General features: G+C 41.3%; 2 protein-coding genes and 1 non-coding gene across 4 annotated transcripts in view; 2 read left to right on the top strand and 1 right to left on the bottom strand.

Moving 5' to 3' along the window:
• LOC138983826 (nucleolar protein 6-like) overlaps nucleotides 1-1,569 on the top strand; it is a 34,754-nt gene extending 33,185 nt beyond the window's left edge. For both annotated transcript variants that reach the window (XM_070357162.1, XM_070357170.1), the window contains exons 22-23: nucleotides 225-326; nucleotides 875-1,569. In XM_070357162.1, coding sequence (XP_070213263.1) covers nucleotides 225-326; nucleotides 875-1,021 — 249 coding nt within the window. In that variant the 3' untranslated portion in view covers nucleotides 1,022-1,569. The remainder of the gene's footprint in view (nucleotides 1-224; nucleotides 327-874) is intronic.
• A 563-nt stretch (nucleotides 1,570-2,132) lies between these two features.
• On the bottom strand, nucleotides 2,133-11,140 carry LOC138983840 (ankyrin repeat family A protein 2-like). Its single transcript, XM_070357183.1, has 8 exons — nucleotides 11,080-11,140; nucleotides 10,068-10,299; nucleotides 9,038-9,135; nucleotides 7,111-7,177; nucleotides 6,754-6,819; nucleotides 5,165-5,388; nucleotides 4,519-4,666; nucleotides 2,133-3,690 (listed from the first exon to the last, which is right to left on the bottom strand). The coding sequence occupies exons 2-8, from the start codon at nucleotides 10,249-10,251 to the stop codon at nucleotides 3,635-3,637; spliced, it is 843 nt and encodes a 280-aa protein (XP_070213284.1). The 5' UTR covers nucleotides 10,252-10,299; nucleotides 11,080-11,140; the 3' UTR covers nucleotides 2,133-3,634.
• Nucleotides 11,141-11,386: 246 nt separating this feature from the next.
• On the top strand, nucleotides 11,387-11,460 carry Trnan-guu (transfer RNA asparagine (anticodon GUU)). Its single transcript has one exon. It is a non-coding gene; the product is annotated as a tRNA-Asn (tRNA).
• The last annotated feature ends 1,317 nt before the right edge of the window (nucleotides 11,461-12,777 follow it).

Below are 12,777 nucleotides of genomic sequence, written 5' to 3' on the forward strand. Positions count from 1 at the left end.
CTATCTGGGATTCAGCATGTTTGTTGTGTTTTTTGCTTTGTTTGCATCAAGCAGCAGAAGATTACACTTTTGCTCCATGCAAACATGCATGCACACACATACAGGTATCACAGTGTAAAAAATAAGGTTGTAAACTTGTATTGAATTTTTAGCCACATCTGAAAAAAGTTCGGAACTATACACTAATACAGTCTTGAATAAAAAATGTCCTTTGTCTCTTGCAGAGTGTCTATGGGGACTTTGCGCTGTTCTTTCATGACACTTATGGTGGTGATGTTATGTCGGTGCTTTTGAAACCAGGAGTTACTGATCCAAAGGCTGTTGAGGTATTATGGTGATTTTGAGACAATTTTTTTTTTTTACTAAATGTTTTCATATAGACTGGGAATCGAGATGAGAGTGGTGGTGTATGTGTACGCATGTGTGTGTGTGTGTGTGTGTGTGTGTAGAGCGATTCTCAGAAAACTACTGAACAAATATTAATCATGAACAGATTCTTCCAGATAATATCCCCAGACAATTTTTCATTTTGTGGATAAATGTCTTCGATGACCTCATATCGTCATTAGTGGGTGATTTTTTTTTTTACTGATGTACACATTTTGAACTTAAAAGCTGATAAACAATTTGGAATTCAAATATTAGGAAAAAGATTCTTGCAGTTCTATTTGGTGAACAATTTCCTTTTTAATACACATCAGTTATATTCAGTTATTTTGGATAGTCTTGTTTGCTTACTATGTGAAATTAGGTAGCTTTAATCACCTGAACGGTTGAAAAAAACAGGCTTAAGTGTTCATTATTTAAACATTTTAGGATGCTCTGCCAAAATTTGGAAAAAAGATGCTTCATTCGCAGTTTTGTTCTTTTGCAGCTTGGACACCTGTTCGGACAGAAGCCAACAGTTGTTGACAGTAAACCAGCCTTGACTTTTGACCTTGACGCCATGGTGGAGGCAGTAAAGGTCATTGGCGGAGACATGGTGGTGAAAGTTGACGTTCAGACAAAAATCCAGTCCTGAAGTCCAAACTAGAAACAAAGATCATGCTTGTTCACAAACTACCGTTATGGACAAGACTTGCAATGCTGCGAACTCGAATACCCTTAAAGGAATCGTTTTCTTTGTTTGTTTGTTAGAAAAATGTTAATGAGATGAATGTACTTTAGTGGTAACAAGAAACAGTGTTAAACATATATGATTTTTGAAAATATAACTTCTGTTTGTGTGCGTGAATGCATCAACATGTACATCCGACTGTTGCTAAAGGTAACACTGGGGTGTCATGCACTTTAGGTCATGTTACAGCAGCATCCTAAGCCAACATTAATGGTAAATGAATACCAATCAATCCTAAAGGAGCATAAAAAGTAGTAAAAGCAGGGACAAGTGTGTTTGCGAAAACTGGCATTATTTTTAAAAAATGCCAGTCAAAATGGCCAACAAAAGAGGAAATGTACAGGCCAGCCGAGCCAGATAAGCTTTTACTATTCACTGGTGTGTTTACTTCTCACGATTCTTTGTTGTAAACATGTCAATAATGAGTAAAGGATATATGATTGTGTCCAAAAGACTTTATCTTGAATTGTGCGGGAATATATCTGGTGCACCGGCACTGTGGCCTAGTGGTAAGGCGTCCGCCCTGTGATCGGGAGGTCGTGGGTTCGAACCCCGGCCGGGTCATACCTAAGACTTTAAAATTGGCAATCTAGTGGCTGCTCCGCCTGGCGTCTGGCATTATGGGGTTAGTGCTAGGACTGGTTGGTCCGGTGTCAGAATAATGTGACTGGGTGAGACATGAAGCCTGTGCTGCGACTTCTGTCTTGTATGTGCCGCACGTTATATGTCAAAGCAGCACCGCCCTGATATGGCCCTTCGTGGTCGGCTGGGCGTTAACAAAAAAAAAAAAAAAAAAAAAAATATATATATCTGGTGCAGAAAGAGCGTAACTTGTCCTTCAACTGCTGCTACGGTTCCTCTCTCACTCTGAAACCTTACCTAATCACTCTCTAACTTTGCTAGTCAGAGCTGCATCAGAAAGTTGTTTGACTTTGAGTAAAGATGAACAGTGCTAGGACTCTTTAACACACACACACACACAAATGGCTATTATTAATATTTGTATTTTTCAGGTTTCTTTACCATAATTATGGTTCTGCGTTGTCACATCTGAAACAAAAGTGACGCCTAATTTTCTGTGTACCATGTAATGAGTAACTTGATGAGTTGTCACACACTTTAACCACCTGAAACACAATTTCACACTTCGGTAGGTGTTAAGCTTGAGATTAAAATCAGGTAATGTCATCCACATCAGGTAAGACGTGGCTCTTTTCCCCTGCTCTCTCTCAAAGGGATTTGACCAGATGTTCTTGCACCTTAATTTTACGTGAATTTGTCTTTCAAAGCATAAAAAAATACCTGATTTTAATCTTGAGCTAGACACCCACCAGAGAATGAATTTGCGTTGCATTGCCTTTCTAGCTGAAGTTGGATTGTGTTACACATGCAAGAGAGTGAGAGAGAACTTTGCGAGACACAGGATAGAGAGGACATGTTAGTGTGACGAGCTCTACGTAAGAACATAATGTAGTCAACTTTGCATCATTGTTGTTGTTGCCACCCGGCTTGGGTCAACAGCCATCACACACAACACACACACACGCTTTGAACAGCAGCTTTGCTTCCATCACTGACATTTATATTTCATCTGTTGACCTCACAAATATTTCTTTTGAGAAAATATGTACATGTACATGTATCCTTTTTTAAGTAAACCAAATTCAGTTATTTCACCTCCCACACACACACACACACACACACACACTAAAGTATGAGCAAGCACATTGAAACTACAGCTTCAGACATGCTTACGCTTTGACATATAATTTGACAACTGCTGGCACTTTTCTTATGCACAGTGCAGAGGATAACTTGACCATTTCCATCTTCTCCTCTTGGCACTACCTGATACACCTGAATCATCCACGTCCAGTCCGTAGGATGTGACAGTTCATCTGGAAGAGTTCTTTCCGTCATGCTGATGAAGAAGTACATCTGTTTCCAGCCACTTTATTTGTTCCGCATGAACACATTCCACAGGCACATGTGGGGTCCAAAAGCTTTTTCTGAACTTTAATTACGTCAGACTTCTATCATCCTCCAGTACAATACTGCCCAAGCACATATCAAAAAGCCAGAATTCCAGCTTCCAGCATAGCCAAATGCTTCCGTGTCTAGTACTTAGCCTGCCAAACAAATTCCACAACCTTTAAGGTATGGCATTATTCTGTGCGTGTGCATACCTGTAAGTTACTAATTTGCCAGCAGAATTGGCAGTTCTCACATTCTTTAACTAAGCATTTTCCTTGATGGACTGATGTCTGGGAACTGCTTTCGCTGCAGGCCGGACACATCTGAACATAGCACAGGTCCCTTCTCGTGCGAGTCCTCCTTGTGTGACTCCGGATAATGGATACCAGCTTTTGGCGACAGCATTTTCTCAAGGGACATCGCTGTCAGACAAAGACGGCAAGTAGGCCAGACACAGCTTAACACATCACATGGCTGTTCTCGTGCAAGAGCCCCACGTGTGGCTTATGATATCAGTTACTAGCTTTTAGTGACAGCGTTTCCTCAAGAGACATCGCAGTCAAATAGTGACAGCATGTAGCGCTCAATAGCCTGCTGAGCTGAAATCAGAAAACAAAGCTTGTTACACACGATCTGCTGAAATCAGATACATTTACACTTGTTACGCATGATTTGTTGAAATCAGATACACCAACACTTGTGAAGCAAGATCTGCTGAAATCAGATACATGAACGCTTGTTACACAAGATCTGCTGAAATCAGATACATGAACGCTTGTTACACAAGATCTGCTGAAATCAGATACATACAGAATATGCTACATGGCTTGCTGTATGACCCCAGGTTTACCTATTAAATACATATTTTGAAATGCGAGCTATTAAGTTAAAGCACTACACGTGTCAGTTCTGTCATGTATGTAGGATAAAAAAAAGCTTGTTATACATCAGATACAAAGGAAATTGGATACAAAGGCTTGTTACACTACATCTGCTAAAATCAGATACACATCAAAGCTTGTTCAGGATCTAACAACTCATGAAAATATACTGCGTCAAAAAGAAACTAAAAAGGAATATGCAAAACAGGCAGAAAGTGCAGGGCTAACACAAAAAAAGAAGTGAAAAACCTGAAAGGCCAGAGTCCACGGCGGCGCCCCCCAGAAGCTGAGGCTTTTTTAAATTATCTTGAAGGGACAAAGAACAAAGTTTTACATTAAGAAACCGGATTTTCCGGTTTTAACAGTTTTCTAAAACCGGATTTCCGGCAAGAACCGGATTTCCAGCAAGAACCGGAAAGGTGTTAGCCCTGAAAGTGTGAAGAATGGCAAGAATATCTATATAGGGTATGTACCACAACCCATGTTTGCCACAGGGAAAGCACACTTGCAGTGACAATGCCATTTTACAGCTTCAGTACCATGTACCTGACTTATTTCCTTGTGCTACGGCAAGGTCAAAGGCAGTGAGCTGGTCTTCGTTGGTGGCTGTCAGGTCACAGCCAAATTCCAAGATGACAGTGACACAGGGTGCATGGTTGTTGTACGCTGCATACATCAAGGCTGTGTTACCTCCCTGCAATTACAAAGTTCATTCATGATGCAACTTTTTTTTTGTTAAGTCTGTTTTTGATAGAATTTGTACTTGTATCCATATATACACAGAATTATGTAACCCACGAGAACATAGGACAGCAACACAGGCGTCATGACAAGGGGTGTGGGTGTTGGTGATGTAGGTGAAGAGATAAGAGCTAGAGAAGGGCAGACATGCATAAGAGGCATGCACCTAGCTCTGAGACTGAGGATGCAAACATTTTTACTGGGCATGATCTCATACATAGCATCACAACTAAGCAGGAATAAATACAAAAACTTTAGATTAGACCTGTGCAAGAAGCCCTGAATTTTGTAAATTATGCAACAACAAAAAGTTGAATAAACACACGCAAGGCAGAAATAATGCTAGTCACTGCAAAGAAAGAACCAAACCAAAGTCACCAAACAGACAAAGTCACCAACCAAACTCAAAAATGTTCTCAAGCAGAAAAATATTGCCGATTCATTCACTCACCTCATCACAATAGTTGACGTCAACAGCGATGGACAGCAAAAACTTGACGATTTCGATGTAGCCGTAGCAGGAAGCCAGCAGAAGAGGTGTCTCCCCTTGATTTCCTGCCACCCCTACATCGGCGCCATTCTTGATCAGAAATTCCACGGTCCCCAGCTGTCCATTCGCACAAGACCAGTGGAGTGCCGTGAAACCATTCTCATCAATGTTGTTAACATCAACACCTGAAGAGAACAAAGAGAAGAATGTTTGAGCGTTACGTCTAGCATATGGTACGTAAAGGTATAAAGGTATTCTTCTTCTTCTTGTCCATCACTCAGATGGAAACGCCGGTTCTCCGCGCAAATGTTGCCGTGCGCTGTAGGTCGTCCAGACTGCCATAGAGCTTCCCTTGCACCGTGGTCGCCTCCGCCCAGATCTGGCTCCTGAGGCCATCGTGTAGTGGGCAAGTCTGCAGCAGGTGTTCCGTTGTCATGCTGCCTGTTTGACAAGGGCACTGGTCTGACTGGCCAATTCTGAACTTGGTGAAAAGGTGGTGGTTCATTCGGTTGTGGCCTGTCCGCAGCCTGAATATGAGGACCAGCTCAGACCTTGTGAGCAGGTGAAAGGCGTCGTTTTTGTTGTAGTGTGGGTGCTGCTGCAACCACTTTTTGTGTTGCTTGGCCTTGATGATGGTCTTGGCTTCTTTGAAGGTGGTTGATCTGTCATTCTGGTCCTTCGTAGTGTATAAAGGTATGAAGTTTGGGGAAAAGAGAGAAGTGTTATACACTGGAACCCCGCTTTTAGGACCTCCACTTTATTGTTGAGATAATCAGGTCTTAAACAGTGGGGAGACTTCAACATAGAGGTCAATTTACAGATGTTATGCATAGAAAATCTGGATAAAATTATGTCTTGAAAGGGAAGTTTTATACCAAGGTGTCACATTGTAAGCTTCTTCTTCTTCTTCTTCTTCTTCTGCGTTCGTGGGCTGAAACTCCCACGTACACTCGTGTTTTTTGCACGAGTGGAATTTTACGTTTTTGGAGGCAGCATGCTGGGTATTTTTGTGTTGCTATAATCCACCGAACTCTGACATGGATTACAGGATCTTTTTCGTGCGCACTTGGTCTTGTGCTTGCGTGTACACACGGGGGTGTTCGGACACCGAGGAGAGTCTGCACACAAAGTTGACTCTGAGAAATAAATCTCTCACCGAACGTGGGGACGAACTCACGCTGACAGAGGCCAACTGGATACAAATCCAGCGCGCTACCGACTGAGCTACATCCCCGCCCGCATTGTAAGCTAAAAAGGAGTGTTCCACTGCACTAGTTGAACGGGCAAAAATCACCTTTGAAGCATTTTCCAGGACAACACGCAAGCCCTGTCATACATAATTATGGCAAATGACAAAGTAAGGCTCTTCCAAAAATGTTCGTTTTCAACAACATATCAATATCTAAGTGTGATTGAGTTGCCAATTTCATTTTCTTCTTCTTCAGATTATCACCAGTAAAAATACATCAAACAGACAGAACAATTTGAGTAAACAAGATCCCTGAGAATAAAATAACCAAGTAATTTTGAACCATACTCAAGACACTTACCATCTTGCAGTTCTTGCTGTAGTAGCACTACTTCTCCCTGTGCTGCTAACTGATGCACTGTTAATGCTGCACACAGACAACGGACAATATATTGAATATAAATCTTGGACATAGAACGTGTCTGGAAGACCTACTGAGGTCCAATCGCTGCCGCAGTGGGTGTTGAATTTCTTGTATTCCTTCTTATAGACATAAAAGCCGAGGAACATACCAAGAAAATCAGTCAATTTCCGTATTATGTTTTGTGTATGCTTGCATGCACATAGATAGTCAGTTTGTGATAGATCAATGTAGTACTTAGTGAACAGAAAAATCACTCACAAGCATGATTGTGATCACAAACACACACAGACTCACAAGGATAAATGGAAGGGGTTGTAGTCTGGACATTTCCTCTACTCAAGTTGGTCATCACTGTGGAGGGCTGCAATCAGATACAGGACATTTCACATCAATATGTACAGTTTTTTCCTTGGATCATCAACTACAGTGGAACTCCCCAATGTAAGACTCCCTCCTTTTTGGCTCACGTAAGTGTAGCCTATGCGATCATAACTTTGTCTGTCTGTGCGTGCGTGCGTATGTGCGTGCGTGTGTATGTCTGTGGTAGAAACTCTAACATTTGAAGACGTCACATTACATTGACGTCACATTATGACGTAAGAGGGTTAGACGTCACGCGAAGAAAGTACTGAAAGTCTCGGTCATTATTATTTTGAGCGGGCCGAGACTATTTGGCAGTCGTGTCCCTGTAAGTAGGCTACATGCAGACAGACAGATCTAGATCTAGTGTCTCGCTTTCTTGCACAGTTTCACCTATGCTCTTTCTCTGTGTGTGTGTGTGTGTGTGTGTGTGTGTGTGTGTGTGTGTGTGTGTGTGTGTGTGTGTGTGTGTGTGTATGTGTGACGGAGTGATTGAGTTTGTGTTACTGTTTGTCGATTTCTTACGTGAGCCTTGATGGCTTCGCCTCTTGTTAAGAACTTTTTTTCTCAGACTTTCTGTTCATAACCTCTGTAAAATTCGCCTATTTTAAGACTCCCTCTTTTTTAAAACCCAATTTTCTCAGATTTGTTCAGGTCTTAAAAGAAGGATTCCACTGTACCAAAGAAAACATTTTGATAGGGCAAAATAAAAAATAGTCTGTTTACGGTATCCCGACCGACCCTATTTTTTCGCGCGACCCTAGACTTTTTTTTGGCATTTGGAAAAAAAAACACAAAAAAGTCTTTTTTTTTGGCAAAATAACTTAAAAATATGTTTTTATGGGAATTTTTTATTTTTTTTTAATCCCGACTTACCAATCCTATTTTTTTTTTGCCTATGTTACCGTAAACAGACTATTTATTTTTTTTGGCCTAGAGACAAAGTTACACCTCACAATTTTAGGATAAGATGTGCAAATACTCTGACACATACAGTAGATACCCACAGACACCTACACTCAGAGAAGCACCATTGCAAGTTGACAACTAAAACATATGTAGGCCTAAATATTCTTAATGCAATGTTTATTACAGTGGAATTATTATTATCATTAATAATAATTAATAATAATTATTTATTATGTTTTAAGATCTCCCCCCCTATTAAGACCCAATTTGATTTTCTGTTCAGAATGTCTGTTCTTCTTCTTCTGCGTTCGATGTAAAGATAATTGTACGGCCATATTATCGTGGAAGCGTAGACAGCCGATTTTCTCCCCACGCCAAGTTGGCTGCTGTCTTCCGTCTTCGGTGGTTGAGGTTCTTACTCAGGGTTGCCTCCTCCCCAAGAGTAGCTGCCTTGCTGGGCTGTCGAGTCCACTCTACCCGGGTTTGTTGTCGAAGTTTTCCTTCTCGTAGCCTTTGCCTTTCCCAAGGCGCACACAAGGCAGTGCGGGTTTTGAAATCGGAGTTGTCCTTCTCCTAGATGAGCGACCATCCAAGGTTGACGAGCCCCATCTGCCCGAAGCAGCTGGTTTTAAGGCGCCAGGGACCCGCCTGCATCCCTTCTCCTGTTAGTCGAAGACAGGGCCCGCCACGTGAAGGCCAGGAGCTGGATTTGACTGTCAGAGGTGTTTGGAGACACGGAGCCATATGGAGCATTTCTTGGGAAGTAGGCGCTTATCTCTACTTCCACCCCGGCATAACGGTCCTTGGGCCCCTGAATGTCTGTTAATGTACCTTCATTTTCACACTCGCCCTCTCAAATAACACCTGATTTTAACATTTTTAACTTAAATTTAAAAAAAGAAGATTTTTTTTTGCGTTTGGCGTGTTATGGATACAAAAGGTCAAAACTCACCCTAAATGGAGACTGTGCAATTTTGGAAGCTGGATCAAAGTGATCGGTGGATCTGGAGCGAGCAAAGTTCCCATGCATAGACCTGGGACCCCTTCCACCTGCAGCATTGACGCACTAAAGTTATTAATATATTTGATGAAGAATTGTGTGAATAGCAACAGTGCAACCAAAAGAAATTTACTACACATTCTAAAGAAAGGAAAAGAACATCATCATGTGCTCTCCTTAACTCAATCAGGGAAAAAACATTCTACTCGAGGTCTTAATTGTGACTAAACTGCCCCTTCCCTCGTAAACAGCTTGGCTCACTGTCTCAGATCAGGATAGGCTTTTACATGGGATAAGGCCATCAGACCTGGGAACCCCTGTTTTGAACTTGAAGTATTCTCAAACAAACTTGGTGTATTTTCAGAAGTATGAGTGTACTCCACACAGCATTTGAACATCCATGATTCAAATATGCTTTGCACGCGTCCAGTGCTCTGTCAAATGAATTGATCAATACATTTAATACAAATACTTCTTTCAATGTTTAATGACAAAAACTATTGTCACTGATCAAAAGTTGTAAAGTTATATGTAATCATTCAAATAAACTGTGTCCGGCTAAATATTCAGGAATGACAATCTGGCCCTGACAACCTATGTGTGTAACTTTCGGTGACTAAAACTCGGATGCGCTTGTGAAGAAAAATAGTCTAGGATTGTTTTGATCGTATTTTGTTTCCACTGATCGTACTGATCGTATTTTAGACATTTAAGCGTACAAAATACGGCGAAATCGTACGGGTTCCCAGGTCTGGACCATCCCTTCACTTAAAGTCACATACCAATAAATAATACACATAAATGAACAGCCTGGGTGGTCTCAGTGCACAGTGGGAATTTGTTGATGAATTAATTTTTTTTTAAACACCACTGGTGGCTTTTTAAGAAAATAATGCATAACAAAATTCCTACAAACGTTTGTTAACTTAACAGTATATTACTCGTTTTCACACAACAAAACACAATGTTAGAAGAGTCTCACCATCACCAAGAACTGTCTCCACTTCCAAGTCATCACTGTCGACCGGGGAGAACATGCGTAGTGCTGCAGAAGGCGCTCTCTTGGGCGGAGATACATGTTTAAAGGTGGCGTCGCTGGCACTGTGGCGTCGGGCACTGGGTAATAGGTCAAGGTCAAGCTGATCTGGGTTCGCATCAGACGACATGGTTGAGCCAGTCAGAGTCTTCTTTGGTTGTGTTTGTCTGGTTTATTTCTGGAAAAAGAGAATGCAATAGGTTTTTGAAAAAAAGAAAATTATATATTTTAAGGGCTACATGGGTTGCAGTCGATGTTTCACATCTAAAAAATATGAGGAGATGGCATATATAAACCTCTTTGCAAGGGAAAAACAGGTGTAAACAATAGACCTTTTCGGTTTCTGAGCAGCTCTCACGAAATATAGATCTGCGAGACACATACGCTCTAAGTTGTTTATTATGCATGCTTTGAACGCTGCGAGAACTTCGAATCTCGGCTTTCACAGCTCGCGCGAGCTATAGCTGTACCACATGCTTCGCTAAGCTTTGAAGTTTGCGAGAGCTTAGAATACCAATAGGGTCTATTCAAGAATTAACTGGACATTGAACAATCAATACCTCATTCAGTCATTGGGAAAAATCTTTCTGCAGCTAGATCACAATTTCATCTGAAAATTACACTGTGTGCAAATCTAATGTGAAGTAGGCCTTTGCAAATTACAACAGAAATACATGCGCAATAATAAAGCGGAAGAATGAGATACAATCAGAGAGAGAGAGAGAGAAAGAGATCATAAGATATATATTATTGTCATAGTGGAAGGAGGCCGGGGGGGGGGGGGGGGTCGACAAGATGATGCATGAACTGATGAAGACAGAAGAATCATGCCCCTTCCAATTCCACAGCAACCATTTAAATAAACCTTGAAAGCTTGACTCTAAACTAAGGACATCAAACACCACAAACAGCAAAGCGTAAGCTCAGCAAAGTAAATACGGTAACAACCAACACTCACAGACAACGAAGAACTCAGACAACAAAGCTTGCCAACCGGAAGTAGAATCCTTACGTGTGGAGATTGTAAACAAAGTAGTGAGGTTGGCGAGACATAGGCATGATAGGGAGTTTTAGGAAGGAAAGTGAACTTGAATGTCACCGAAGCCAGCAAGTGGTGAACTTATCAGTTGCTGCCGAGATTTGGTCATAGGAAACGCAACGATGTAGCTTACAGATTCAGTGAAAACTTGCAGGAAGTGTTGCTCATTAACTCACGACATGCAGAGGTCGTTTATAGTTTTACATTTTCTCGACGGGAGCAGGTCGTCTCTGTGGCGCAATTGGTTAGCGCGTTCGGCTGTTAACCGAAAGGTTGGTGGTTCGAGCCCACCCAGGGACGGTATCATTTTTCCTTTTTTTGTGTTCTTTTGCGCAGCCTTTCTTCGTCTCTTTTCATTGTCACATTGTGTGTATGTGTGTGTATTCTTTTCTCTCACATTTTTTCTGTAAGCACTAGCGTACCTATTCATTTAATGTAGGCTATAGCAAGCTTCCCTTTTAGAATTCTATATATTGTATTCTGTTCATATTTTGCAAACCCTTCAGTTTAAAAAAAAAAGTAAATAAAAGACGACGTGACCAAATAAAAACAAACAAACAACTTGAACGGTAAACCAACAACAGCAAGACCCCAAGTACGCTTGAAATACTGGCAAAGCCAAAAGAAAGCAAGGGAACTCTTTTTTAACCGACCCGGAGAAGAGCGTACGTATTTCACGTCTTTGAGGCGAATCTTTTACATGGCCAATAAACTGAATTTCTATGGGTTGAGCTTGTTTTTTTTTTTTACTGCAATTCACTGTCCACCAGTTTTCTCTCCACACCCATTTTCTTTCAGTATTCTGTACGTTGGAAAAAAAACAACCCCAAAAACATTAAAAAAAAAAACAAGTTAGCCATGGCGTTCGCGGCACCGGTAGGGCTTCTATTTACGTCTCCATAACTAGTGATGTTGTTCAGTCCTCATACCCGCTTTACTAAGATTTGTCAAGTGTGTGTGTGTTTGTGTCAGTGTGTGTGTGTGTCTTATGTGTGTGTGTGTGTGTGTGTGTGTGTGTGTGTGTGTGTGTGTGTGTGTGTGTGTGTGTGTGTTTGTGTTTGTGTGTGCCACGGTGTATGTGTGTGCGTGTGCGTGCCAGTGTGTGTGTGTGTGTGTGTGTGCCAGTGTGTGTGTGTGTGCGTGCGCGGTGCGTGCCGGCATGCGTGCGTGTGCGTGTGTGTGTCAGTGAGTGTGTGTGTGTGTGTGCGTGTGTGTGTGAGTGCTGTTCACGTCCAAAGTGCGTGTTAAAATCTCTGGTGTAATTTTGCTGAGTGCTTCAAAATTCTGAATGTGAATCTTCGGACAAAAGACAGGATTTGGCGTGTTTCATTTTTTTAAATTTTGTTTTTTAGAACATTTTATTTTCATATTCGATTTTACATGGTAAGATTGCACAGGGCAAGATCATTAAACAAATATGTAGGACTTTTGAATATCGTTGTATAAAAAACAAACATTAAAAAAAACACCAACGAAACGAGGAAACCGAATCACAGAACAAAAACAAAGTAACAACAACAACAACAACAACAACAACAACAACAACAACTGCAACACCACCACCAACAACAACAACAATAAACAAACATGTCCCCTTTACTGAATATGAAGTAATTC

The sequence above is a fragment of the Littorina saxatilis genome, linkage group LG1, assembly GCF_037325665.1.
Source record: "Littorina saxatilis isolate snail1 linkage group LG1, US_GU_Lsax_2.0, whole genome shotgun sequence".
Lineage (NCBI taxonomy): Eukaryota > Metazoa > Mollusca > Gastropoda > Littorinimorpha > Littorinidae > Littorina > Littorina saxatilis.

What these genes read in the sequence shown, in the direction of transcription:
- LOC138983840 (XM_070357183.1), bottom strand. Translation starts at nt 10,251, where the DNA reads ATGTCGTCTGATGCGAACCCAGATCAGCTTGACCTTGACCTATTACCC. An exon ending in AACCCCTTCCATTTATCCTT is followed by an intron (nt 6,820 to 7,110) that starts GTGAGTCTGTGT and finishes GTCTGTGTGCAG; the next exon opens with CATTAACAGTGCATCAGTTA. An exon ending in ACGTCAACTATTGTGATGAG is followed by an intron (nt 4,667 to 5,164) that starts GTGAGTGAATGA and finishes TTGTAATTGCAG; the next exon opens with GGAGGTAACACAGCCTTGAT.